This window comes from Zasmidium cellare (genome assembly GCF_010093935.1).
Source record: "Zasmidium cellare ATCC 36951 unplaced genomic scaffold M409scaffold_49, whole genome shotgun sequence".
NCBI lineage: Eukaryota > Fungi > Ascomycota > Dothideomycetes > Mycosphaerellales > Mycosphaerellaceae > Zasmidium > Zasmidium cellare.
The window spans coordinates 80,863-105,866 of record NW_022986993.1 but is presented as its reverse complement, the minus strand read 5'-3'; the positions used below and the strand labels follow the sequence as shown (position 1 = coordinate 105,866).

Here is a 25,004-nt window from a genome sequence, read left to right as displayed (position 1 = left end):
GGTCTTGCACTTCTTTCTCATACTTCTTTCCGATGCTCATCGCTGGTGCCACTGTTCTTCTTTAAACGAGGTCAATGGTCGGCAACTCACTCATCCTCAGCTTTGCACTCCCGTATGGGACCAGCTTCGCATCGAAAGTATCTCCTAGGCATTTTCTTTGCTCCTTTGCAATGGGCCAGCCCGGCACACTGCCCATGAATAACGGCCAATCGATCAAGCAGGCTTTGACAGTCATGTACATTGGCGGCTTTCCAGGCGCGAAGATCGGAGTTGGCAGTGATGCTCGAGGGTCGCTGGCTGGGTGATAAACAATCGTCGACGGATCGATCGCCACGTTCCACTCGGTCGTGTTGAGCATCGTGTAGTCTACAGCTTGGGGCGGAGCGTAGCTAGCTGGATAGGTGGTAAGGTTGTAATAGTTCTTGGGCGGTGCTGAGGTAACGTCTACTCCAATCTCGAGGGCATAGAGCAGCTGACCTCGATACACTGCGACGGTGTCGTTTGCTCGAGGCTCGGTGCGGACTTGGGTGCCAACGCTGAATGTCAGGGACGAGTTCCCTGCCGCTACGCTGATTTTCCGGAGACCAGTCGAGGAGTCGAGTGTCGATGATGATCCGGATTGCGACGTGAGCGAGGAGTTGAGAGCCCAGGTAGGCACACGAACATAAAAGTCGAAAGCTTTGTCGGTTTGAATGTTGTATTGTAGCTCATCGTCGAAAGGGTAGTTCGTCCGGCATTCAACACTCGTCTTGCCGCCAGCGACATCAGTGATCACAGTTGCCGGGCTGAGAAGAGCATGGACAAGCCCGTTGCTACCTTTCTTCACAAATGCTGCTTGGACAAATTTTGGCAGCCCTTGAGGATGGTTCACAGTGCAGCACGGGTAGTTTGGTTCCAGTCCCTGTATAAGTCAGCGGGTGCTCACCGCAGACGTTAATAGACGTACATAGGTCTGCCCAACTGAGTTGGTATTATAGAATGGCGTGGTGGACAAGTTCTTCGAGTAAGGCTGGTTTGCCTGAGACATGTAGACATGCGCCCACCAGTCCCCAGTCATCGCCCCAGGCAAGGCATTGAAAGCAGCCAACTCTGAGCCGTCGCCGTAGAAGCTTTCACCCAGTGCTTGAAAGTTGTAGCTGTTGGAGAACATTACTTCGACTGCGGTGCCTAACATCCAGGATCATTAGCATTGATAGCACGCCTCATGGCTATGTTCTCTTACATGTCTCGGCTCCATAATATGGGTTGATGCCATCTTCTCTCTCGTCGGCGTAGATCGTACCTGAAGGAGCACCATGATATTTCATTGACCATTGAACCTAAAGCAATCAGTTCTGTTTTGATGCAGGTATACTGTTTTTCTTACACCGTCTCTCGTCGTCTGTATCAAGCTATCGTTGTGAGTGTATCTTCGGATGACGGCCGGCGCTTTGAGGCCTGCGGGTTGTCAGTCTTCATCAAATAGAGACGAAGAAACAACCTCACCTTCGCCGACATTCACCCCATGTAAGAACTGGAAGTTGTCATCAGTCACCCTCTCGGGCAAGTCGTAAAGATCGCCAAATGCGTAGGAGCTCTCTGCGAACCAGTCTTCCCTACACCGAATGGTTAGAGTTGAAGCATCAGGGCGATTTCCAGCTGCTTCTTACCACTTGTACCCAAACTTGTGCAACATCTCCATGTTCTCCCAAAGCTTCGACATCTCGCCATCTCGCGGGTGCTTCTCGTACAGCCACTGCAATGAGACAATCATTTCTGCAACACGCGATAGGAACCAGAAATAGTAGCCGTCGTCCAGCACGCCGTCTTTCTGAGGTACCACGCCAGTCCCTTTATTCTTCAACATCGAATTCATCAACGTGTTAAAACTATACATGGCATCGACGACTGGCTTCTCGTACGTGCTATTGGCGTCAACAAGATTCGTCCAAGCGAAGAAGATGAGTGTTCGAGCCCAGATCAGGCGATAACCGCCCTCCTCGCTAGTAAAATGTCAGCAAGTGTGCAATCTCTCTGCGGGAATTTGAATGTCACGATCACTCACAATCCAATCCAACCATCGGGCTGCACCATGTGCTCGAACAAGTAGTCCATTGCATCGTGAACTTGCCCTTTCAGCCTTTCATCGTCGAGTGTATATGCCAGCGGCACCAGGCCATTCAGCCAGTATGGGAAAGCCTCATTCAAGCCGCTGTACTCTTGGGTCCCACCAAGCCACTTGGCATCCTTGACATACTGATAGAAGTCGTACAAATGACCAGCGAGACCATCTGCCTCGGTCTGCATCTCAGCCAGAAGCCAGCCATTGGGTGTTATTTGACCTAAGGGAATCGATTCGTAGACAAAGGGAACCACTGGGAAACTGTCAGCACTACCGAGGTAAGAAGAGTCTGATACTCACATTGTTTTGGCCTTGAAGCACCAGTGACACAAGCGACTATGGACGCCACAGAAGCGACAGTTTCGAGTAACTTCATCCTGTCGATAAGTAGGTAGCAGCATCCAAGCAGCAGAGCGAGAAGCCAAGTCCCAACAAGCATGGCTCTTGTACTCCACAAAGCGCTGCTCGCTTTTGGCTTGATAAGAAGCTTCTCCGCACCTCTCCATGTAACCTCGTAATAGCGTGTTGTTGTATCGTTGCACTTAATCTCTGAAGCTGTCAGTTTGAAGACGATCAATCTGTACCTAGATCCTGCAGCTTTCGAATTCTCCACCAATCACAGATAGTGCGATATCTTCTGCAAGGGATCTTGGAAGTTGATGAATTGTCTTTGCAAGGAAGATGGATTGATAAGTACGTCGAATGTAAGTTCAGGCAACAGATCCAATATCTCGAGGGCCACCAGGACCCTCTTCCAGTCCGTTGCGGCGAGGGGCGTCCTCTCTCCAGTGCCAGTGCTCGTACATAGGCGTTGTCGCTCTCATCTTGTTCTCGAAGATGTCAGCCGCATGCTGGAAAGAAGTTTTGTCAGTAAAAATTCAGGTAAAATTCAGTCTCTTGTTAGCATACATCACCGAGCACAGGCATGAACTTAGCGCCGTGACCACTACCGCCTGTGCAGACGAAAACAGAGTCATTGGCGTATGTGGGGACGTAGTCAATCTACTTTATCGGTTATCTCGTGAACATTTCTCGCTTTGGATGGTTATACTCACGAGGAAAGAGTTATCCAGCGTGTCGGTGTACCAGCACATGTGTGTTGCGTGGAATGGGGCGTCCTTAAACTCTGGGAGAAAGATGGAAACAAAATTCCTAACAGCATCCGCCGCAGCGTCGGGTATATTCTTGCAGTCGGCTGGTGGAAGAGGAATCGACCATTTGCCATGCTGCGTGAAGGGCACATTTTCTGGAGCAGGTTCAAAATTCGTGAACTTGAACACCAATATGATCAGCAGACGATGCGACTATATCAACTAAGAGACATACCTTGACACCTCGATATCCAATCTTGATCAGCCCGTCTGGGGTCCGCGGAAAGACATAGACGCTGCCAATGTCTTTTCCATCCTTGTTGCGAGGCGCACTCTTCCACGTCATGACTGGAAATCGCTCAGGTGAGTACTTGTTCCACAGCGCTTCATTTCCGTTATCGATCTTGAACGTGGCAATGCTCCCTGCTGAGGACTCGATGTGGTATGAGAGATCAGGTAGAAGCTGTGTCGAGAAGGAACCGGCTGTGTCGATTGTCAGCCAAGCTTCAGTGGAGCCAAGGCCATCATACCAGCAATTACTACTGTATCCGCTTCGTGAACATTTCCATCAGCAGTCTTCAGTCCAGTGGCCTTCTTTCTGCCCTCTCGAGTAGTCTCGATGAGTGAGGCAAAGCATCCCTGCTTCTCGCCAAGGCAGAACTGCACGCCTTCATGCTTGGCCAACTCTTGATAATAGGCACACCCATCCGAAGACCTGGTGAATCCGGCTAAGGAATCCAGAACAGCCTCGAAAGAACGTCCCTCATCATCTGCCGGGATCGCAAAGTCAAGCAACTTGTTTCCCCAGCCCAGGTCGGTGGCCCGCTGTCGGTCGTTCGGATCACCCTTCACAAATTGCGTGTCACGGATTCCATCCCTCTCCATGCTGGCGAGCGTTTCCTTCTCCAGCGCAGACAATTCTGACGTGGCCTGAACGCGTAGCATGCCGCATGGTACGAACGCTCTGCTCTGCTCAGCGCCTATCTCTTCGTTGATCAACAGCCATTGCTTTCGACTTTCGAGGGCAAGCTGCTGATAGGCGATCTTCTTGCCGTAGGATGCACGAAACTGGGATACTATTTAGTGCCGTTGGTCTGTATGTTCGAATTTTCGCTGGCGGCCTTACGATCTTGTTGTGGTCGATGGAGGCTACTAATTTGCGGTCGGACTCTGAGGGCTGGTATCCGGTCTGGTCGTACGCATATTGGTCAAAGATGGTCACATGATGACCTGCAGTGCTCTTAGCTCACTTGATGTCTCTGCATGTCCAGGATCATGCCAACCTTTGCGGTTCAGTGCCACAGCCAGCGAGAGACCGAAAATGCCAGCTGGACTCAGTCAGAAAAGGTGAAATGTCTTTCTGAGCAGCGGACTCCATACCGCCGACAATGGCAACTCGCTTTCCGCCTTTGCTTCTGGTCATCGTCGTATGAATGTGAGTTGAATGGTTTGGTTGCTCAAAAATGTACGAAATGAAGTCTGAAGGAAATCATCAAGGTGTGCGCCTTGATGGCCTTACCTCGCCAAGCATCTGAACGGCGGCCAATGAGCACGTAACTGCACGTGAGCAAGCGCTCTCGAGATGTATCAGGCTCTCATGATGAAGCCAAACTCCAAATAGGCAGCATTCATGTGTTGATAGGCGAACTGAAGACTGACCGTGTTCGTCAAAGTTCGACTCCTTCAAACCGCGGGGATCCGAAGCTAGCGCGATTCTTGAAGACTGCCTCAAAAGGGTAAGGTCAATACAGACTCAATCTCGTAAAATATGGATATCGATCAACAGGGGTACTTTCCTTGGTCCAATCTGAGTCCCGTCTCAACTTCGAATATCCTTATTCTTGGCTATGCTTTCACATCGTGGCTCAAAGGCGGCTGCCATTGAGGAGTTGCCATGGAGATTCGCACCTGGCAAAGGAGACGACCAGTATGATCCAATACACAACCCGGGCGGTGTCATTGGTTTTGGTACAGCGGAAAATGTTGGTGGGTTGTGGGTCTCACGTCCGACGTTAGCTGATAGGAGTCAGTGTTTGATCCATAAGGAGCTCTTTGAATACCTGCAGTCGAAGGTATGTTCAACAAGACCATACCATCCTTTGGCGAAATGGACACTTAGCAATCCGACGGCAGACTGCTTTCACAGAAGACATTCTTACGTATCGATACTCGACAAATGGCGGCGAAAGGTTTCAACAAGCGATTGCTTCACACTTGAACCGCCACCTCTCACCCGTTCATCCTGTCGGTGCTTCACAGCTCATCACCGCAAGTTCACTCACGGCGATTCATGAAATGCTCGGCTTCTGTCTCGGAGACCCAGGCGATGGAATTCTGGTGATTCCGCCTATCTACGGCCGCTTCGAGCTGGACTTTGGCAATACCGATGGCCTCAGAATCGTGTACACCGACATGGATGAAGTTGATCCATTCGAAGGTGCAGACGATATTGTGGTCCGACTCAAGGCCTCCTTGGTTAAAGCTGCCGCATCTGGAACCGTGATCAGAGCACTTATGATTGTCAACCCAAACAATCCACTGGGTCGGTGTTATCCGAAACACACCATTAGATCGCTCCTCCGATTCTGTCAAGATCACGGTCTGCATTATATCAGCGATGAAGTATATGCACTGTCCGTCTATGAAGGGGAGGAGGATGAAGATGTCGTGGATTTTCATTCCGTCCTCTCAATCGATACTACGGGTCTCATCGACGCCAGTCGGGTTCACGTGCTGTACGGTCTAAGTAAAGTGAGTGGCGATTTTGTTCCTCAAGAAGAAAACAGCATTGCCTAATATGTCAATGACCATAGGACTTTGGAGCAGCTGGTCTTCGAATAGGTTGTCTCTTTTCCCGGAATTCCCTGCTCCACAAGTCGATGATGAGTATGAATCGCTTCCACCCCCCTTCTGGCCCGGCTCTTGCCATGGCGAGCACAATTCTTGAAGACGGGGCATTCGTCGACAAGCTGATGGCCCTCTCGCGCCGTCGTCTGTCGCTCACACGTAAGTTGGTGATCTCGCGGTTGCGAGCTGCCGGTATTGACTGGCATCGTGGCGGGTAAGTCAGACTATCCTGCCTCCGCGAACGATGCTGAGACATTTTCATTCATCAGTAACGCCGGATTCTTTGTCTATGTTGATTTGTCTCCCTGGCTGCCACATCATGCGGAGAACCCAGAGTTCAAACTTGCAGAGAAGCTGCTTCGACACGGCGTTGGGTTGCACCCTTGCGAAGAGCATTACGGGAAGCCTGGGTGGTTTCGAATTGTGTTCAGCGCCGTAAAGCAGAACACCCTAGAGGAAGGATTACGCCGGTGAGGAGGCTTAGTTGTTTTCTACTTGTCTGTCGACTGACTTCGGGAATTTGTGGCAGGCTGGTCACTGCACTTGGGCCTAAACCCGCTCTACCACGACTCGCCAGAGTCAACGGCGAGAATGGTCATTGGTGACTTATCTTAAGTTGATCCGCGACCGATGCTGCCTACCACGGCATACGTGGTGAATTGGTAGTTGTCTGCTTCCATAGAGACCGTCAAACAAAACTGACCTTCCATCCTGGAATCGGGCTCCATTGCGAGTTACGTCAGTATCTTGATCCAACATAGTCTCTACTACCAGTTCAGCCTGATTGCCGAGAACGACATTGCATCTGATGCATGAATCATCCTTATATCAATGTAAGGATTTGAATCTTCCGCAAACCTTGCAGCCTCCCTTGGCGGCCAGGATTCGAAGAAGGCCCTGAAATGGAAAGTACCTGTTCCTTCGCCAGACGCAGCCCTGTGGCGTTCTAACCCCGCTCATAATAATTCCTGAGTAGGGTCATCTGTTCACAGAGCAGGGGCCATTCAAAAGATACCACTCGTACCGAAGCTCAGATATCGGGAGGAGCCTGACTTCCTATCTGAACACAACCCCAATACGGTTAGATCAACATTCGGTTCTATACGCCTCCATATGGCCACGCATTCGAGACTGATCGCAACTACGTACGTGGCGGGCGGCAAGGTAGGACATATCTCTGGCAGCTCACAGCGAACGAAATGATACGGCCAAGAGATACAGAACTGATAGCGGGTGAGCATGACATGATATATAACATGAGGCACTGTGCACTGGCCGGCTGAACAGTTCAAGTGCTCGGCAATACGCTCGGGCTTTTGGACTCGTTCAGCAATAATGTCCTCAATCGAAGCGACTCAAGCCGCGCCGGACAGCGAGAAGGCGGCAGTCATCACCACAAGCTCACCCGACCCTAACCAACTCCATGTTGTGTCGCGTGGCAGCGAGACCACAAAGCATCTAGAAGATATCGATGGCCAGATCGTTGGGTTCGATGCCTCGTTGATGGCAGCTCGTACTGCTCTCAGCGGTGAGGAAGAGAAGAGACTGTTGAGACGATTGGATTGGCGCATCTTGCCGTTGATGGCGCTGATGTATGTCGTCAAGAACATTGATCAGTCGAACGTGAGTTGCCAACATCGGTAGTTTTAGTGATGGAAGCTGACCCTTTGTCGATATGCAGATGTCGAATGTGCTTGTCATGAATAGGGGCACACCACGGAACATTCTGCAGGACCTTCACATGACGAGCAATCAATTCAACTTGGTCAACGTGGCTTACTACGTAAGTCCGCTGCAATGTTTTGAGCAGCGGAAGGTCTGACTGATGAGAAAGGTTCCATACATCATCGCAGAGGCTCCATCGAACCTCCTGTTGAAGTACTTCAGACCATCTGTCTGGCTGTCAAGGATCATGGTAAGTTATGATGGTATGGCTCTGCCAAACAAGCTTCTCACTCTAAACAGGTTACATGGGGCTTCATGCTATGCCTACACGCTGTCGTGAGCAACGCAGGAGGATTGTTCACAGTCCGTGCTTTATTGGGGCTCTTCGTAAGTATCAAACGCTAGACACATGCTTGAGTTGGAAGTTACTTACTTCTATCGTCACAGGAGGCAGGTCTCTGGCCAGGCTTGCTACTGCAGCTATGCTACTGGTATCGACCGGACGAGACACCCAAGCGAGTCGTGATCATCACCGTCTGCGGCAACTTCAGTCCCGTCGTTGGATCGGCGTTGGCCTATGCTTTCAATGGGGTTGCTGCTCGTGGCATGGCGGGATGGAAATGGTTTGTGCTGCCCTTTCATCTGGTGGTTGATGCTGACTTTAGTCGACTCAGGCTCGTCTTGACGGAAGGAGTGTTCACAATCGTCCTCGGCATTGCGGTGTTCTTCCTGTTGCCCGACTGTAAGATGGCCAATCTCAACAATAGCCTCTCATAACTGACGCAGTTTACAGTCCCTGCCAACGCCAAATGGCTGTCCGACAAGGAGAAAGCCTTTCTCCAAGCTCGTTTGCCCTCGAACTCGCCCCGAGACATGGAAAAGAACTTCAGCTGGAAACAGTTCGTGCAGACTATTAAGGACCACAATCTGTGGCTGTTCCTTGTGACTTGGTCTCTGTTCACCATTGGCACGGCTGGACTTCATTTCTACCAACCCAGTGAGTACTACGCCTTCTTGTGAGACTGCCGAGTAATCACTGACCTTCACGCAGCCGTTATTGCAAATCTGGGTTTCACGTAAGTCCAGCCAAAAGATCTTGATGTGAGAGATTTGCTGACCGTGATCAATCTATCAGAACATTGGCCCAAGTCCAGCTCCTCAATATGCCGCCCTCAGTATTCGCATGCATTGTCACCGTCTTTGGGGGCTGGCTCGCGTCCACAACATACGTGCCTCTACCCATCGTCCCTATCATCTGGATGCTCATCATCGAAGCCTGCTATGCGGTGCAGTACGTCTATCCGAACGTAGGTGGCGTATATGCTGCAACCGTCATTGCTGGAGGTTTTCGATCAGCTTGGTAAGACAACACTGAAGCCGGAATTTAAACCACAGAGCTGACCAAGTGCTGAATGCAGGGAGACAACAATGTGGCCCTGGCGCTTCCAAACACTCTCCGGTGCCACCGGATCTGCCTTCGCCCTCGCCCTCGTCAACAGCTACGGCCAGATTGGTGCGGCCATCGGTCCACACATTTTCAACTCCCGTTTTGCACCTCGCTACACAACCTCCTTCGCCATTGGAATGGGGTTCGTCGGCCTATCCATTCTGATGGCAGCCGTGACGTGGTGGGTGACGTATCGGGTCGAGGTCGATACCAGGATCCTCCGTCGAGCAAGACTTGCGGCTAGGCAGAGGAATGAGACCGTGTTGGATGATGTTGATCTCAATGCCGATAAGAAGGTTAGGTAGAGCGCTTAGCTGGATGATTCTTGCGTCCTGCTTTTAGAGCCTGTCCTGTTTATGATGATGATGATGATGAATGACGACTCTCGGTTTGCTCATCAAAGGTCATTCCTGTCAATCGCGTGAAGCCCTGTACTACCTCGCAGAACCTTGCGTAGCATTCGTGTATCTTCTTCCATCATAGTATGAACGTCCCTTCATAGACGTTGTCTAAGTCGTAGCACCCGTGATTCAAGAGATGCTCTGCAGCGTCCCAACGACTCTAGGACCGTCGATGTCTGCCCAGGATAGGGTGTGCGATTCACTCAACTTCTCCCTGTCGTTTGCTGCCATTTGACTTCAGTTTTGTCCCACATGGCCAAAACCTCAGCCTGAGATCTCAAGCCGCAGCGATCGCATGTCTCAATCTTCCAATAGCGTAGGCCGGATAAAGGTAAGCCACACTTCCTCGCACTTGATGGCTGCACCCTCCTCCAAAGTTGGAAGTCCTCGGCAGAAGTCTTTGACGGCATTGAATGAGCTCAACGACTGCTGCCAGCAGACATCGCGGAGTTGTCGTGCCGTTCCATGCCCTTGTTGTGTTCGACCGACCGCGCCGAGGCAAAGCAAAAGAGCCCAGCAATGTAATGGGACAAACTCCCTTTGGAGTAAGGAGTCATCGGCATCATCTATGGCGGAAGATAGTCGATCAACAAGATCCTGACGTATGCCGCTACCGATTGGAGTCTGTCGAAGATTGGTATAGATGAACAATAGGCAGGCGTGGAGAAGCATGAGCAGGATTCGGTTCGTGTCTGCACTTCGTCCATCAAGGTCGACTGCTGGTGCACTGTAGCGCAGAAGCATCTCAACGACAGCTCGTTCGAGGACGTACACACGATCCGGATAGGCGACTTCGAAAGGGAGCATTCTATCACGACCGGAGTGGTTGAGGTAGATGGAGAGCTCATTTAGTCGACTCAATAGAGTTTCAAGCTCCACTGCCTTCTCGTTGGTGTCGACCAACCTCATGGCGAGTTTGTCTTGGCATTCGTCTGTCACACTGTAAGGCAGGAATGGTGTATCCATATCCTGCAATGGCGGTAATATAGGCACGTAAAACGGGAGCATCGGCTGGGTCAGAGCTCGGGAAGAGTACAGCACATCAGACCATTGGACCAGTCGTCGCAGCGCAGGATTGTCATCCAATGCGGAAAGACCACCGACAAGCATGAGAATCTTGTACAAGCCGCGTACATGCAGAGCCGCTTCTCCTAAGCGACCACTCAAACTCTAGAAGCATAATCATTAGCTCCTCGAGCCCGATCTTGAGCTCGTTGACGTACCTGGATATTCGCAATGCAAGCCACAGCAGCGATCAAGGCATGGTCGACGACGATCAGCCGATCCAGCTGCTCGTTGACGGCGCCAATGGCTTTGGTTATCAGCGCCAACTTCTCTGGACTGTCGTGCATCGGATCCGAACGATAGTCCGCATCCAATCGCTGGGCGCAGTGCGAGAGCGTGGCATAGAGCCAGGCGGCGAAGTTGAAACAGCAAGAGGGGTATTTGCCAGAAGGATCTTCATGTACCGACGTTCGTATGGGTCGTGTGTAGTCTGTAAGTTGGAGCGCAAGATCGTCAGCTCCAGAGAGTATTATCACTTGATGATGGGAACATGTATCGCTTACTGTAGTGAAGTAACGTCAACATCCGGTCTGACGATGGAATAGGCAGCACACCAAACGGCTCAACCAGAGAATCCAGACAGGTACGATGGACGAGAGCCATAGTCTTATGCCCCCTAAGGTCGATGCCTTCCCCGTCGCTCGACCAGGCCGATGAGCGAGACCCAGGAGATGATTCGGTATTTTCATCGTCGTTTGAAATTGGCACTGAGATCGCTCTGACGTTCTTCACAGCCTTCTTGCTCTTCCTAGCCTCAGTAGCTCGTCGTCGCTGACATCCACGAGTGTGCCGCATAGCATTCGACCGGACTTGTTTCCGCACAGCGTCAGGCGGTGGCGATGCCTTGGGATTGCCGGAGACGTGTACCCACGCCATCGTTCCATTGCTGCTGCTCAGATCCAGTAATACCGGCATGATTGATTTTGTAGTTTGCCTTGGGTGCGTTGAGGGCGTGGCGGTGATGAAGCGAAGTCAGAAAGAGCGGGGCTAAAGGATTCGACATGCCACAGTCGAGGGGGTAGATAGGGAGCCGGCCGAGCAGCGATAACTTGCCAAGTTGGGCCAGTGAGGTCGATCGAGGCGAGGCCAGCAGATGGTTGAACATTTTTTTCTCTGCCTTGACATTGTTTACAAACGTGGTTTGAAGTAGAGTAATTCATGGATGAAGTCTCAAAAATTTATATTTTTAAATCATAGAGCATTTGAGCAGCTCTGCTTCATTATCGTCAACATTTCTAGCATTACACATACCAGAACGTCAGGTATCTCATAAATTACCGCGTAACCTTCAATTCGTCTCATCAATCCATCTAAGACTTTCTCTTGAACTCAGGATCCTTGGTGTAACCAGGGAATTGTTCGAGCTGTGCCTCATCAATGGCCTCCAGTTGAGGGCAGCCGAGCTGAGTAACAATATCACCAACAGCGTTCTGCAATTGGTTGAGCAGGTCTTGAAGGACGAGATCGGCCTTGATCTGAGCGGCAGTCTGGAAAGCGAAGCAGCCAAGGTTATTACCCTGGAGCAGGTCGGCAGAGTTGAAGACACCACCGGTCAGGTTTTCGACATTGACGCCGGCGAAGTTGTTCGTTTTCCCATCCAAGTTACCTCCAATGTCGAGGAACTTGGGGTGGAGAGCAGCAAAGTTCAAAACATCTCTAGATTCACGGTCAGCGCATATTCGATACGATGGATATAGCGTTAACGTTAACGTACCCCAGGAAGTACGGGATGGAGTAGGGAGCGGTCACGCTGCGGCGGTACCAGTTTTCTGGGATCCTCTCGTGACCGAATGGAGCAGTGTAGGCTCCGTTTTCACCCTCGATACCAAACCAGCTCTGAATAACATCGTAGGTCAACGTTCCGATGGGATCTTCTTCGCTGTGGTTGGCCATGAATCGGTAGATGAATGTGAAAGCAGCTGGCTGCACGAGGATGCCTGGGAACGGAGCGTTGAAGAAGTAGGGGTTGTTGGCAATCTGGCGATCGAACCTTTGCGAGCGGTATTCAGCAAGGCTGTCGAGAGTGACAACACCACCAGGGGAAGCGTTGATCAGATCTTGGAACTGGTCGGCTTGGGTGATGTAGTTGTTGCCGGACTCGTAGAGGTCAGGGCGGGTGGGGGAGACGTCGTTCTCATACCTGAAGAAATACGTGTTAGCAACTGTATCTCCGGGCGGCATGGATGTTTGCTTACTTGTTGTGCGAACCAATGAGACCGTGTCCATTTTGCGCGAGGAGGCCACCAACACCAGGTGGAGGAGTGCCACCGATCGACCATGCCATGAGATCTCCGCTATCGATGAGAGCACCAAGGATAGCAAGGAAGGCAGAGAGGTCGGTGCCCATGCCGACGATGTTGTCAGTCACATCGATGAACTGCGTAACGGTGGCGTATCCATTTCTTGGGAGGAAACCGCTACACACCAATGTCAGCCGAAGGATTCAAGGGCCTAATGATGGCGATGCACCCACTGGTTCGCGAAGGCGTTAAGACCAGGGCAGACACCTCTCAAGTCGTTCGGTCCTGGAGCCTGCCACTCGTGGCCACTTCCAGGTCCAACGTCGATGAGCTGCTTCTCGGCATCGAACGTTGGGACGGCCTCGAAGACACCAGTGGCTGCATCAGCACCCTGCTGGCGCTTCTCGGCCATGATGGCGGCAGCACGAGCTTGCATCTCTGGATCATTTTGAAACTTCTGCATCAGCTCCAGGGGGAAAGCTGCAGTCATGGGAGCGAGAGCGCTAAGAAGCGCTGATGCCGTAGAGAACTTCATGGTGGTGCCGTGTGAAGATGATGAGCGAATTATGGCCTGCAAATGCCACATGTTGGTACAGCTTCTTGGGTCCTTATATCCTCTACGAGCACATCTCACAAGTGGGGACTCTCCGAGGTGATCTACAAATGACCATCGAAGTTCGCATGTTGACGATCCATCTCCACCATTGTCATGACCGTGTCCAGCATCATCAACAGCATGCTCGCCGCTATGTGCTCCTGTGGTGCCTTTGCTGACCACCACGCGTACTGCAGATGGGTAAGTCGCAGCGGCAGAGTGTAGCAGATAGCGTCGATTTACGACGTCATCGATCGATCCATTGTGTGCCAACGCGCCTGACAAGCATGTTGGATTTGTCGTCAGAAGTCCGCTCGGTATCCTACTGGTCAGACTTGCCAGAGGCTCAGAGTCCGAGGTAAATTTCCAAGAGCTGCGGCGTACAGCAGCGCTGTCGATCAGGTACACAAGTACACAAGTATGTACTTTCAGCCTCTCCTAAAGCCGATTAGGAAGGTACCGTCGTTGCTGGGCTCCCGAACAGGCTTGGCTCTTCGACAACACAGGAACGATCATCATTGCGAACTTTTCGACTGATGATGTGCGGCGAAACTTGCCCAAAGCCACTGTGACGCACGTTCGGCTTCAGGTCCGCTCCTGACATGAGGCTGCACTCTTCACGTTCCTGATCCTTTCGCCTGCACGTATGGGTCGTGCTCGTTTTACTCTAGCTCTTGGATCGCTCCACTCCGCTTCTTCTCCACGTTGTTGTGGGGGTCGTCGTTGAGTTCCCCGATCTTTCTAGCTCCTTCGAGCAACGGTCGAATGGTGAGAAGACCACTCGGCGCAGTTCCGGATCTGTTGAGGATACAAAACACTTCGTATGTCCAGGAAGGATGCCGTGTGGTTTTTGTTCAGTGATTCATCCTCAGTGACACGAACGTTGCCTCGGTGTCAACAAGTACTTGCTTCGCTGTTGCCTGACTCTCCGTCAGGCATACCTTGATTGATTTGGTATCGCAGTTTCGGTCTCCGAGTTTCGTTGAGCAGAGGTTGCCTTTGGCCCAACGATCGTCGATTCGAGGGACGTTCCGTCTTGCCTCAGAAAAGATCAATGTGCGGTCGAAAATTTCTGACTGCTAGCTGTAGTCTCATTCACCCCAGGGCTCCGGCAAGAGTCAGGCAAACACTCAGAACAGCATCATGACTCCACTTGCTGTTCGACCACGTACCGCCCATGATCTCGTTCAGCAATTCCACGATCCAGTCACGCTCATTTTCGCTATCCGTACAATCATAAGTGGAGGAAAGCGCTCCAGGATAGAAATAAAACTCAACAAGGCCTTTCCGACGAGCTTCGTCCGAGAGCATCCAGACTCGCAAGCTGATGGCTCGATTCTGGCTGGCCAGGTCGTCTATCGAGAAGGATTCGAGTTTCTCGTGCTCGTCTACCGTTGAGCTCTCGAGCAGGAACATGAGCACCTTGTTGACAATCAAGGTCAAGACTGCGTGCCAAGAGACGACTCGAGACTTGTCATGGCCTGGCTGCATGTATATAGTCCGCATAGGCGCATCTATATCTATCCATGACGGAGGTCCGACATCGAGGCCAGAGAGAACGCTCGATTCGATGCCTTTGCCGATCTCATGAAGTGTGCCATACATGGAAACGGCCAAATCGATTGCTCGATTGAAAGCATCTTCTTCTCCCTTGCGACAAAGGCGGGTGACTTTGATCACATTCGGCAAGAAAGCGAGCTGGGCAAACACCTTACGATATATCTGGTTGAACTCGTCTCTTTCCTCATCCGGCTGTGATAGTAGCGCCTTTTGCCATTCTGGCGAAGCAAGAAAGCAGTCCTGTTCTGCAAATACCGAGTGTGATATAATTGGGCCAAAGTTCTCCAGAACAGCGAGGAAGGTCGTGCGATCGCTGGGTTCAAATACACCTCGATACTTGAGCAGTTCGCTAATACCAGCAGCATGGACCGACCAGCAAGGTATGCGAGCCAGCTGCCTTGGGACCAGTAGAGATTCAAGTCGGCCAATGAGCACAACAGACAAGAACGTGCTCACGCAGGTACGCTGAGAAGAGTCTTGCAGTGCTTCGTTGATTGCTGATAGCGCTCGACCATATAGCTTTGGATCGAGGTTCCTGTAGCTGCGTGGAAGGATAGTATCCTTAGCACATGCATCGAGGCAACACGCTACTGTGGCTGTCAGAGCAGTGCTTGAGCCAAGCATTCGTGGCACATCCCTAATGAAGCAGCACGAGCCTAAAAAGGATGGTGTCTCGGGCTGCGTATCTAGCTGAAGGGCTCCAATAAGCTCTGCAGCCACGAGAGTTGCCGGGTCAGAACTGATGCACGGAAAAACATCGCCTGCGAGCTGAAGTTCGGTGACGTCGTTTTCCAGTCTTACACTCAGTTCAGTTGAAGCCTGCTTCAAAGTACCACGTGCCGACTTCTTCGGTAATGGTTTATCGTTATTTGGCTTTGGTAAGAGGGGGGCGTTCTCATTCGCTGTCTTCGTCCGAATTGGCATAAACTTGACCTTGCGAGGCGGTCCAGGGCAGAGCCGATTCGAGTTCACACATTGTCCGCAGCTTGGCCAATTTTGATCGCACTATGCATCAAGATCAGCCATGAGAGCATATCAGTGGCCGGCCGGCACTCACTTTGATCTTCCTGCCTCTGCAGGTCATGCATCTTCTCGTCACGGCAACCATTGGCGCTTGACTCTCGTGTTCAAGTCTCTCTCAGATCTTTCCCGAGTGCTGCAGCTCTCAAAGTGGAAGGCATGGTCGGGCCTGGGCGTCTGCTCTTAAGTCAGACGACCGGATGCAGCGTGTTAAGTCCATCCACTCAGCTGTAGTCAGCCCTGGATAAGAGTGTGAATCATTTCGGGGCTACATGATGTCCTTCGGCCACGAGTGGGAAAGAGGAGGCTGGCGGATCTGACGCTAATGCCGCTCATGAATGCCGAGAAAAGTCAAGCGCAGCCTCGAGACCTGAGATTCGGGGGGGGGGGGGGGGGGGGGGGGGGGGGGGGGGGGGGGGGGGGGGGGGGGGGGGGGCATGAGCAGATGAGGTAAAATTGGCTTCAGTTCCTGAGGCCGTATGACCTTCTGTGAGGACAGCACAATCCGTCTGTGCAGCTTCGAAGGCGTCGAATGTACAGTCATTGTGCGATATGAACGTCAGCAGTCTCTTCGACAAGATACGTACTCATGGATGGGTGGTCGACTAGTTAGACCTGATATCTGATTTCGAATTGTGAAGCCAGTGACTAATGAGACGTGTACAGCAAGAACCCAAAGTACCAAGCAATGTCCTCGCTCGTCCTACCACACTCGAACACAGCCTTGCAACTTCTTCATCTCCAGCATGTGAAGCAACCCTGTGCCACCTAACACCCATTCCGCCCCTTCAAGTTTGCACTGACGCCTGGGACTCCCCTGATCAATCGAAATCTTCGCTGTCCTCCCCATCGCCGGTGTATGCATCTTTGCTCTCATGGTCGATGGATTGCCTAACATCGAAGCGAGAGGGGGCTTTCTCGAGGGTCTTGACGATCTCTCGATACATGGGCTGGAGTTCTGATGACCAATAGTCCTCCCATTCTTCTTTGGACGCCCGTGCCCACTCCCATAGTTCTCGCCCGCCGATCTCCAAATATCGTAAATCGAAAGAATTATCCAACTTCAATAGCGCCCGTTCCACATCGAGATCTTGCACTCCCCTGGGAAGATCTACCGGAAGCTGCAAATTGCCGTCTCTTGTATGAAGGGATTTGCCAGAAGTGTCAGCCGCCACGAGCAATCTAACGATTTCCAAGTGCCCCGAGAAGGCTGCGTCATGGAGGGATGTCCGTGTCGTCCGCCTGTCTTTGCTGAGGTATATTCCAAGATGCGTGTGCTCAAAGAGCCAACTGTCTCGCGCCCAAAGCATCTCTAGCGGTAAGGAACGTTCCAACAGCATTTGAACAACCTCAGTACGGCCGCTGATAGCCGCAAGGTGCAGAGCGCTTCGCCCGCAGCAATCAACACGTTCCAGATCGGCGCCCATTACTAGAAGGTCTTCCACACACTCGAGCAGACCGTGCTTCGCCGCTCCATGCAATAACGTTCGATCAGCGCTGTCTGCTTGCACCATCTCGGGAGTTACGTGAGGCCACAGTATGGAAATCGCTTCCCGGGTGAAAACCGTTTCCACCTTGCGGTCATCAGACAGAATGCAATTTATTGCCGTTTCGCCGCGATCGTTCTTTATTGCCAGATCTGCTCCGAAATCTAGGAGGATCTGAATGCACGATAAGCATCGAGAGCGCGATAAGTTTAGAAAATGACAGGCACAGTGAAGAGCCGTTTTTCCACAAGAGTCGGTGTCGTTGACAGCGGAGGCATTCGCTTTCAAAAGGACTTCCAGACATTTGTCAGAGCCGCTGTAAGCAGCCGCTCCTAGCAGTGACCCCCATTCAAACTGCTCATCATCGTCCGAAAATCCTTTTGCTTCAAGGAGAAAACGTAAGCTACGAACACAGTTTCCTTGAATAGCATAAGACAGTAGGTCGTTTCCGCGGTGATGTGCGGCGTAATAATCAAATGGACAAGCTTTGAAGAGGATTTTCAAGCTTTCAAATGAACCCGACTTAGCGGCCACAAGTATGGGAGGGGAATCGAACCCATCTCCATAGTTAGGGTCGTCTCCCGAGTCGATCAAAAGCTGGATAGCATTCGAAACATTGTACTGGGCCAGACAATGGAGGTAGGTCCTGTTCTCGTAGCTTGCGACCAAAGATCGAGTGGCTTTGATGAACTCCATGGCACTATGTACATGGCCGGAACTTATCGAATTTTTAACGACGAATGCACATACCAGCGGTCGTGCACTGGTGCCATGTCCGTAGGTCTCACGAGAAGTTCGAACGTGACTTGTTAGCGTTTCAGCAAAGCCCACGGCCCCTGAGACAACAGCATTGACCAACACTTGAATAAATGCTTGTAGCTCTGGGCTGCGTTCTGTTTGATCGCATTCTCCGCTAGCGTCGACCAGACCAAAGTATCTCGACCACCAACCCTCGCTTACAGCCTCAAGTACATTGACGAGACCTGTTTGCTGTGTAGCAATTGCGATCTTCGAGAGCTGCGGTGCGGCTCTCTCGATCAGGCTGAAGAGATCATGTTCAAACCCCAGAGACTGTTGCTGAGTGCGCCTCCACACGCCGTGCCAGAAAGCGGCTCTTTCAGATTGGACTATGAGGGCCTGGTCTGTCGTCATCGTTGGTTGATGGTCGAGAAGCCATGATCGGTTGCGACTTGTTCTGGTGTTGAGTGCAGCGAATTTCAGCAATTCGCAATGCTCGATACTATCGAATACTTCCCAGACCGAAATTTCGGCATGTAGACTGTTAGCCATAAAGCTCTTGGCCATAGTGCTCTTTATATCGGCCTCCATGCGCTGGAACTCGGCGGACGCGAGATAGTCTCGACATGTCTTGGCCACCTGCATGACGACTTGAGACCGCTCGAAACGGAAAATGAACAGGTCTTCAGGCAAGTTTCTCTTTGCGAAGAAGTACTCAACAGATTGATGAATGCTCCTCAAACAACGCTCACGCCCTTCAGCACGGAGAAAGACTTGGCATGATTTCCAAGCCGTCCGCAACTCTCGAATGCGGAATGCAGAAGGAAAGGGGTTTTGAGATTTCGAAACCTCCATACATGCCAGCATCGCACCGAACGTGATCTCCGTCAGACGTGGTATGTTCGCAACTACGCAGTGCAACGCGAACGCTGCGGTTGCACGGTCTCTGTCGGGGATTTGGCGAAGGAGACGTTCATACATGGCATCCAGTCCAGGTGGAAATTCCTCGAGTCGGTCGAGGGCATCGTCCGGTCGAGCGTCGTGCAAGCTACGAAGTGCCAACGCGGCCCAGAGGAACGTACCGCCCGATTTTTCTTGGAGCGTTCGTTTCACCCTTTTGGTAATTTCTTCGGACCAGTCCTGTGTGGCAGCCAGGTCCGAGATCTCCGCGTCGATGTACTTGTCTATGTCGCATCGCACGGCCCATTCTTCATCCACATCGATGACTTGGAAGAATTCTGGTGACGTGTTTGCGTGGTTTGGGAAGCGCCCGGGGTGATGTGACAATATGATCCTGACATTTGGCTTTCTGTCTTGCTCAGGTTCTCCTCGACACAGTCGAGCAAACAAGTCGAACACATTGCTACGAGAGGACTGTTCGATTTCGTCGAGTCCATCGACTAAGATTCTTATTCCGCCAAAGACGGTCTGATGTAGAACTCCGAGAAGATGCCGTGTGAGTGCCTGGACGTTGGAGAACAGTGCCTGGCCTTGCGTATGGTAGTCGTCCACAAGCTCGTCCGGTAGCGAGGCTGACCCTTGCTTGAGTAATTGCCTAAGAATGCTCTTCACAACCGCAAGATAAGTTCTTCGAGCAGGTATCGCTGCATCGCAGAAGAAAAAGGCGAAGCAGTGATCTGCGCTCTCCAGGTGAGATAGGATGGCAGTTGACAGCGTCGACTTGCCAATTCCAGGGGTACCGACCAGGCTCAAAATCTGTGGTTTAGGACGATCCAGCCATTGGCGAAACTTCCAATGAGCCTGTAGCCACCGACAGGTTCCCGACGCGTGCCCAAGGCCGTTTCGGATACGTTGCTTGACGGAATACAGATCGTCGAGAGGATTTGTCACGAACAGACCTCTCAGAATGGCCTTCCGGATCTCGAGCTGTTCTGGTGTGGCGTAAGAAAATGCAGATGGAGTCTTGGGACGCGGAATGCCTACAGTCATGGTCTGGGAAGTTTGCCATTCTTCAACAATCCCTCTTGCGCAGCATGCAGCCATGGCACTGGCGTACGACTGCCACTGCTTGTTCTTGTGGCTGTCGGCGTAGTCGCACACGCTTTTCACAACAATCGTAGGGAAGGTGTCCCAACACCCAGCACCCTCCATCTCAAATCCGATCACATTTCTCGTCGTGACCAACTCATCTCGGAGTTTCGAGTTTTTGAGCACTTGACTCGACGATGCGATGATTCCGAAGTGTATTTGTGCGGGCAGTGCAGGCCCACTCACTGGGTTTGCGTTCTGTCTCCGAAGTATCTGTTGTTGCGAAAGACCGCTTCTGATGTCGACTGGCTCTTGGCAGTCCTGGATCCTTCTCCGACGAACACATGTGCCAATATCGCAGTGCAGGGCGTCGCACTTTGAATCCTGAGCTTCGTCACAGACGGGATCACCTGCACTTGTACAAACCTCGCATATACATGCCAAGTGGTCGCCTCGATGCCGATGTGGGTAGTCAGAAGGGAAAAGGTGATCGTTTCCATGGCCAGGATACGGAACGTCCACCAAACAGTCTTCCGTAATGTACTCATTGATTCGCTTTGTCAAGACTTGAACGCACTTGCTCCTTTGAAGGTGATTCAGGAAGTTTGCAAGCTCTTGCCTCGGCCGCCCAAGGGTATCTGCAAGCCCGTCTTTGATCTTGACAACATCAGCGTAGTTTCGTCCGAAGTCAGACTGGAGGATTTGGGTGCTAATCAAAACATCTCCGAGCAGTATCTCGTCTCCTTCAGGTGTAGATGTTGCACCACCAGCGACACCAGTCACAAGCGCCAGCTTGATCCTGGTGAAACTCTGGCGCATATCTCTAGCAGCATTTGCGGCGTTCAGAGTGCCCATGCCGCGGGGTGCGACGAGAACAATCGGTTTCCCCCCGAGGATACCAGTAGTGTAGAAGTTCTCGTCATGCTCAGCTTTTCCTAGACCGCTGAAGGTCTCCGTCAAGAGAGCCTCGACCGCATCGCCTTCGATTTTCAACACGCAGATGATCGCAATCTCGAAGTGTTCTCGTCGCAGCGGGAAGGCTGCCATTGTGCGATGGCTGGGCTTAGCCTGATCTTGAGGAGAGCATCGGCTCTAATTGTGCTATGAGATGGGAGGCGAATAGCGTTGACGGTTCCGGCTGTTCAGTGATGAGATCGGTATTCTCCTTGATATGAATGTGGTTGTCGAGGGCGAGGAAAGAGACGGGCGAGAAGCCAAGTCCTTCCATCACCTGTGGCTTTCGAGGCGGGAAGCTCGAGAAGTGCGGCCTCCTTTGTGACCCAATCATGTCATGTAACAAGCCGCCCCCATGCAGAGCGGAAGGTACGAGGCTGCATGATGCAGCTTAGCTTGGCGAAGGCGCTCTGCGGTGACCATTGCAGATGAGCTCATGATGGATCACTTCGACTTCCCACACATTCGTTGCCAATCCATCCATGCTAACATGCTGTTTAAGTCTGGAATTCCAACCGCTTTCAAAGCCGAGACTTTGATCAAGGAGCATGGTGGTCGCTCGTCATTGTGCTCTAAATCGAGCTCGACACCGCGCACCGTGCAGCGCAGGATAAGAGCAACACCATGAATCGAGGCGTGGGTGCTATGAAGGCAGGGTGTTTTTCGACATTACACTGCAGTCCTGACCACAGTCTCAAGTCGGGAGTGACTCGCTGCCACACTGGATTTCAAAGTCGACTTGGCGAACGTTCAAAGTGCTCCTCGAAGAAAAAGCTCGCGCTCCACGGAGAGTACCCAGTCCGTGCGCGAAGTCGAGCACAATTGGAATCGAGATAGATGTGAGCCACGAGAACGAAGCCTGAAGTAGAAATTCGTGCTATTCCAGCCGGGGCGAGAACTCAACTCGGCACTCGCAAAAGGGGTATCTCATATCATGCTTCACCAGCCGAAAGTCTTCGCAATCCTCATCTTGACCCCTTCCCAGCTGTTCAACTTGGGCCTCACATCGAGGTAGAAGCTTAACGGAATGCCTGTATCTTTTCCCTTGTAGAAATCGATGACATAATCCACCTTCATTCCACAACGATCCACCACCCAATCGTGCCGATCAAATGGTTTCGCATACCCAAGCAGACTGTTCCATCTCGCTTTAGGCGTTGACGCCTTGCTGTCTCCCGCAAAGCTCACCAACTTGGGTCCTCCACATCTTTCGCTTCCCCACCCTTTCTCCCAGTCCTTGATCTCTAGCCATGCGCGCTCATTCACAGCGTTGTGGATGGGTACTATTGAGGACATGTCGCCCGGGCTGGCTTCGTGACCTTTTCGCTGCATGGCGTTGAAGAACATCTCTTGCGAGGGATAGACCCAGTTGCCCGTTTCTCTATCATGGCCAGTATCCTTCTCGTTGTTGGCGGGCAAGGCGGCTTTTTCTGCGGAGTTGAGGGAAGAGTCGGTGGTGATGGCTCGGGGAATGGTGGAGATCTCGCGGTCGGTGGAGAGACGGTACATCTTGGGCCGTTTTGGTTGAGAGGCCGGTGATATTGAAGGCACTGGCGGTATTGCCTCCCATCTTCCAGCATCAAGAGACCATCTCGAGATGGGAGAATGCGGCGATGGCGTCCGGATGCTGATGGGATGTGGAGGATTGAGATTGTCGTTGCCCAACTTCGCCTTTGCTGCTTCCAGCCATTTCTCGCGGGTCTTGTGGTCGACAGGACAGGCTGCAGCGGGGTCAGAGGATTCTGGCGGCATGATAGCGTTCATTCACTCGAGGATGGAAATGGAACAAGCGTGCTTGCATGTGATGGAAAGTTTGGGCAGTCGCGAGGATGAGTAAGCTTGGACCCTGCGTAACCTTAAATCTGAAACAAAGTCCTACTGCCGAAAGCAGCAGTCGTCTAAAAACATCGCCCCATTTTTACAACAACACCCCATAAATTGCCAGCACAACACCATACCACGACCACACGAGCACCAGCAACCATGGCCGAAAACGAGATATACAGAGCCAGCACGTATGCGCCTGTCAATATCGCCGTAATCAAGTCCGCGTGCCCCTCCCAGACCCGAACTACTGAGGAAGCGCTGACAATCATTCACTCACCTCCAGATACTGGGGCAAGCGCGACAGCAAGCTCAATCTCCCTTCGAATGCCTCATTATCTGTGACCCTCTCCCAAGACGACCTCCGTACCCATACCACCGCCAGCTGCAGCAAAGAAGTACCCGAAGACAGCCTCACCCTGAACAATGCCTCGCAAGACATTTCTGGCGCGAGAACACAGGCATGCCTACGCGAGTTGCGGGCACTGCGGCAAGAGATGGAAGATAAGGATCCCTCACTACCAAAGCTTGCTGCTATGAAGCTGAAGATTGTCAGCGAGAACAACTTCCCCACCGCAGCTGGTCTCGCTTCTTCGGCAGCTGGGTTCGCAGCGCTGGTCAGAGCAATCGCAAACCTCTATCAGCTGTCTGTATCACCCACGGATCTCTCGAGGATAGCAAGGCAAGGTTCTGGCAGCGCATGTCGGAGCGTCCTAGGCGGATACGTGGCATGGCAGAAAGGAGAGAAGCCAGACGGCAGTGACAGTGTAGCATACGAGGTCTCGCCTGCCTCGCACTGGCCAGATATGCGCGCGATCATACTTGTTGCCTCTGCAGAGAAGAAGGACGTGAGCAGCACCGCAGGCATGCAGCAGACTGTGGCTTCGTCAGCCCTCTTCCAACACCGCGCCGATGAGGTTGTGCCGAAACGCATGAAAGCAATGGAGAAGGCTATCCACAACCGTGACTTCGAGTCCTTCGCCGTCTTGACCATGAAGGACAGCAACAACTTCCACGCATGCTGTCTGGACACTCAGCCGCCGATCTTTTACATGAACGACACCTCCAAGGCCGCAATCCGCATGTGTGAGGCGATCAACAGCACCCAGCCAGATGAGAAGCCCATCTGCGCGTACACATTCGATGCTGGTCCTAACGCTGTTGTATACTACCTTGCTGAGCATGAGGATCTTGTCGCGGGCACTTTCAAGGCTATCGTCGGTGACAAGACTGGCTGGGAAGGCAATAGGGGCCAGAACATCAAAGTGAGGAGTGAAACTCTGGAAGGAACGCAAGCTGCCGCGGACCTCTTAAAGTCTGGTGTCAGCAGAGTCATCTTGACCAGTGTCGGCGATGGGCCAAGGAAGACCGAGGAGCATCTCTGCTAGGATGGGGATTCGACTACGAAACAGGCAACATCGTCGCCTGCGAAGCGCATGAGATTGGGCTGAGTTCCGTTGTGGAATAGACAGCGTCGACAGGCGCCCAAGGGGTACAAGATGCATTGGTTTTGGAATGGAAGCTGTTTCTTACACTTCAATGAGCTGAGCCTTGACGACCAGCAATGAGATACCCAGCATACCATATTGTGAGCTCTTAAGCTCGCTTTTCACATGTCCACCTGTTGAAGAGCACGGCGAATTTAGGCTTCTGATCTGTCCTCTACAGACATTCATCGTCTTCTTTGACAATGTGCCTTCCCTTGACAAATATCGCAAACCCCGAGAACATGTTAGGATACGAGACTGACATGCTTCGACCCATGGGCTCGGTATCAGTGCGACTCGAGGAGACAGACCCTTTTGTTTCACTGGCCAATTGCAGCCTTCCTTCAAGCTCAGTCTTCATCCTGTTCAAATTGATCATTGTCGATATTACACTCCATCCCGCCTTTCCCCGACAATCTCCAGCTGACCAGTCGTCCGAGACAGCTCTCCGTGGCATGGCCGACCGTCTCCTTACGGGGATCTTCCCCTTGCC

The 25,004-nt window shown here is 52.0% G+C and overlaps 11 protein-coding genes across 11 annotated transcripts; 3 read left to right on the top strand and 8 right to left on the bottom strand.

The window, feature by feature from the left end:
• Positions 1-61: 61 nt before the first annotated feature.
• M409DRAFT_29192 (uncharacterized protein) lies at positions 62-2,477 on the bottom strand (the record flags this gene model as incomplete). The annotated part of the gene is made up of 8 exons (XM_033809351.1): positions 62-901; positions 947-1,167; positions 1,223-1,319; positions 1,367-1,437; positions 1,486-1,595; positions 1,650-1,982; positions 2,045-2,354; positions 2,402-2,477. The coding sequence occupies 8 exons, from the start codon at positions 2,475-2,477 to the stop codon at positions 62-64; spliced, it is 2,058 nt and encodes a 685-aa protein (XP_033661231.1).
• A 334-nt stretch (positions 2,478-2,811) lies between these two features.
• Positions 2,812-4,615, bottom strand: M409DRAFT_70505 (uncharacterized protein; the record flags this gene model as incomplete). Its single annotated transcript, XM_033818769.1, has 8 exons — positions 2,812-2,952; positions 3,011-3,103; positions 3,157-3,372; positions 3,428-3,675; positions 3,723-4,260; positions 4,319-4,422; positions 4,476-4,520; positions 4,573-4,615. The coding sequence occupies 8 exons, from the start codon at positions 4,613-4,615 to the stop codon at positions 2,812-2,814; spliced, it is 1,428 nt and encodes a 475-aa protein (XP_033661230.1).
• A 424-nt stretch (positions 4,616-5,039) lies between these two features.
• On the top strand, positions 5,040-6,644 carry M409DRAFT_29190 (uncharacterized protein; the record flags this gene model as incomplete). The annotated part of the gene is made up of 6 exons (XM_033809350.1): positions 5,040-5,174; positions 5,223-5,264; positions 5,326-5,943; positions 6,006-6,253; positions 6,309-6,509; positions 6,569-6,644. 6 exons carry the CDS (start codon positions 5,040-5,042, stop codon positions 6,642-6,644), a joined length of 1,320 nt encoding a protein of 439 aa, XP_033661229.1.
• A 730-nt stretch (positions 6,645-7,374) lies between these two features.
• Positions 7,375-9,456, top strand: M409DRAFT_29189 (uncharacterized protein; the record flags this gene model as incomplete). Its single annotated transcript, XM_033809349.1, has 10 exons — positions 7,375-7,662; positions 7,721-7,822; positions 7,874-7,954; positions 8,005-8,091; positions 8,152-8,327; positions 8,379-8,446; positions 8,498-8,701; positions 8,756-8,780; positions 8,840-9,064; positions 9,123-9,456. The coding sequence occupies 10 exons, from the start codon at positions 7,375-7,377 to the stop codon at positions 9,454-9,456; spliced, it is 1,590 nt and encodes a 529-aa protein (XP_033661228.1).
• Positions 9,457-9,852: 396 nt separating this feature from the next.
• On the bottom strand, positions 9,853-11,532 carry M409DRAFT_29188 (uncharacterized protein; the record flags this gene model as incomplete). The annotated part of the gene is made up of 3 exons (XM_033809348.1): positions 9,853-10,722; positions 10,776-11,047; positions 11,121-11,532. 3 exons carry the CDS (start codon positions 11,530-11,532, stop codon positions 9,853-9,855), a joined length of 1,554 nt encoding a protein of 517 aa, XP_033661227.1.
• A 395-nt stretch (positions 11,533-11,927) lies between these two features.
• Positions 11,928-13,347, bottom strand: M409DRAFT_70503 (uncharacterized protein; the record flags this gene model as incomplete). The annotated part of the gene is made up of 4 exons (XM_033818768.1): positions 11,928-12,273; positions 12,332-12,757; positions 12,813-13,034; positions 13,091-13,347. 4 exons carry the CDS (start codon positions 13,345-13,347, stop codon positions 11,928-11,930), a joined length of 1,251 nt encoding a protein of 416 aa, XP_033661226.1.
• Positions 13,348-14,547: 1,200 nt separating this feature from the next.
• Positions 14,548-16,120, bottom strand: M409DRAFT_29186 (uncharacterized protein; the record flags this gene model as incomplete). Its single annotated transcript, XM_033809347.1, has 2 exons — positions 14,548-16,017; positions 16,070-16,120. The coding sequence occupies 2 exons, from the start codon at positions 16,118-16,120 to the stop codon at positions 14,548-14,550; spliced, it is 1,521 nt and encodes a 506-aa protein (XP_033661225.1).
• A 1,240-nt stretch (positions 16,121-17,360) lies between these two features.
• Positions 17,361-17,546, bottom strand: M409DRAFT_37736 (uncharacterized protein; the record flags this gene model as incomplete). The annotated part of the gene is made up of 1 exon (XM_033810787.1): positions 17,361-17,546. A coding segment is annotated over one exon (186 nt), but the record flags the coding sequence as incomplete, so codon positions are not given.
• Positions 17,547-20,119: 2,573 nt separating this feature from the next.
• Positions 20,120-21,293, bottom strand: M409DRAFT_70502 (uncharacterized protein; the record flags this gene model as incomplete). Its single annotated transcript, XM_033818767.1, has 2 exons — positions 20,120-20,149; positions 20,202-21,293. 2 exons carry the CDS (start codon positions 21,291-21,293, stop codon positions 20,120-20,122), a joined length of 1,122 nt encoding a protein of 373 aa, XP_033661223.1.
• An 846-nt stretch (positions 21,294-22,139) lies between these two features.
• On the bottom strand, positions 22,140-22,952 carry M409DRAFT_29184 (uncharacterized protein; the record flags this gene model as incomplete). Its single annotated transcript, XM_033809346.1, has 1 exon — positions 22,140-22,952. The coding sequence occupies one exon, from the start codon at positions 22,950-22,952 to the stop codon at positions 22,140-22,142; it is 813 nt and encodes a 270-aa protein (XP_033661222.1).
• A 231-nt stretch (positions 22,953-23,183) lies between these two features.
• M409DRAFT_70500 (uncharacterized protein) lies at positions 23,184-24,412 on the top strand (the record flags this gene model as incomplete). Its single annotated transcript, XM_033818766.1, has 2 exons — positions 23,184-23,245; positions 23,311-24,412. 2 exons carry the CDS (start codon positions 23,184-23,186, stop codon positions 24,410-24,412), a joined length of 1,164 nt encoding a protein of 387 aa, XP_033661221.1.
• Positions 24,413-25,004: the final 592 nt, after the last annotated feature.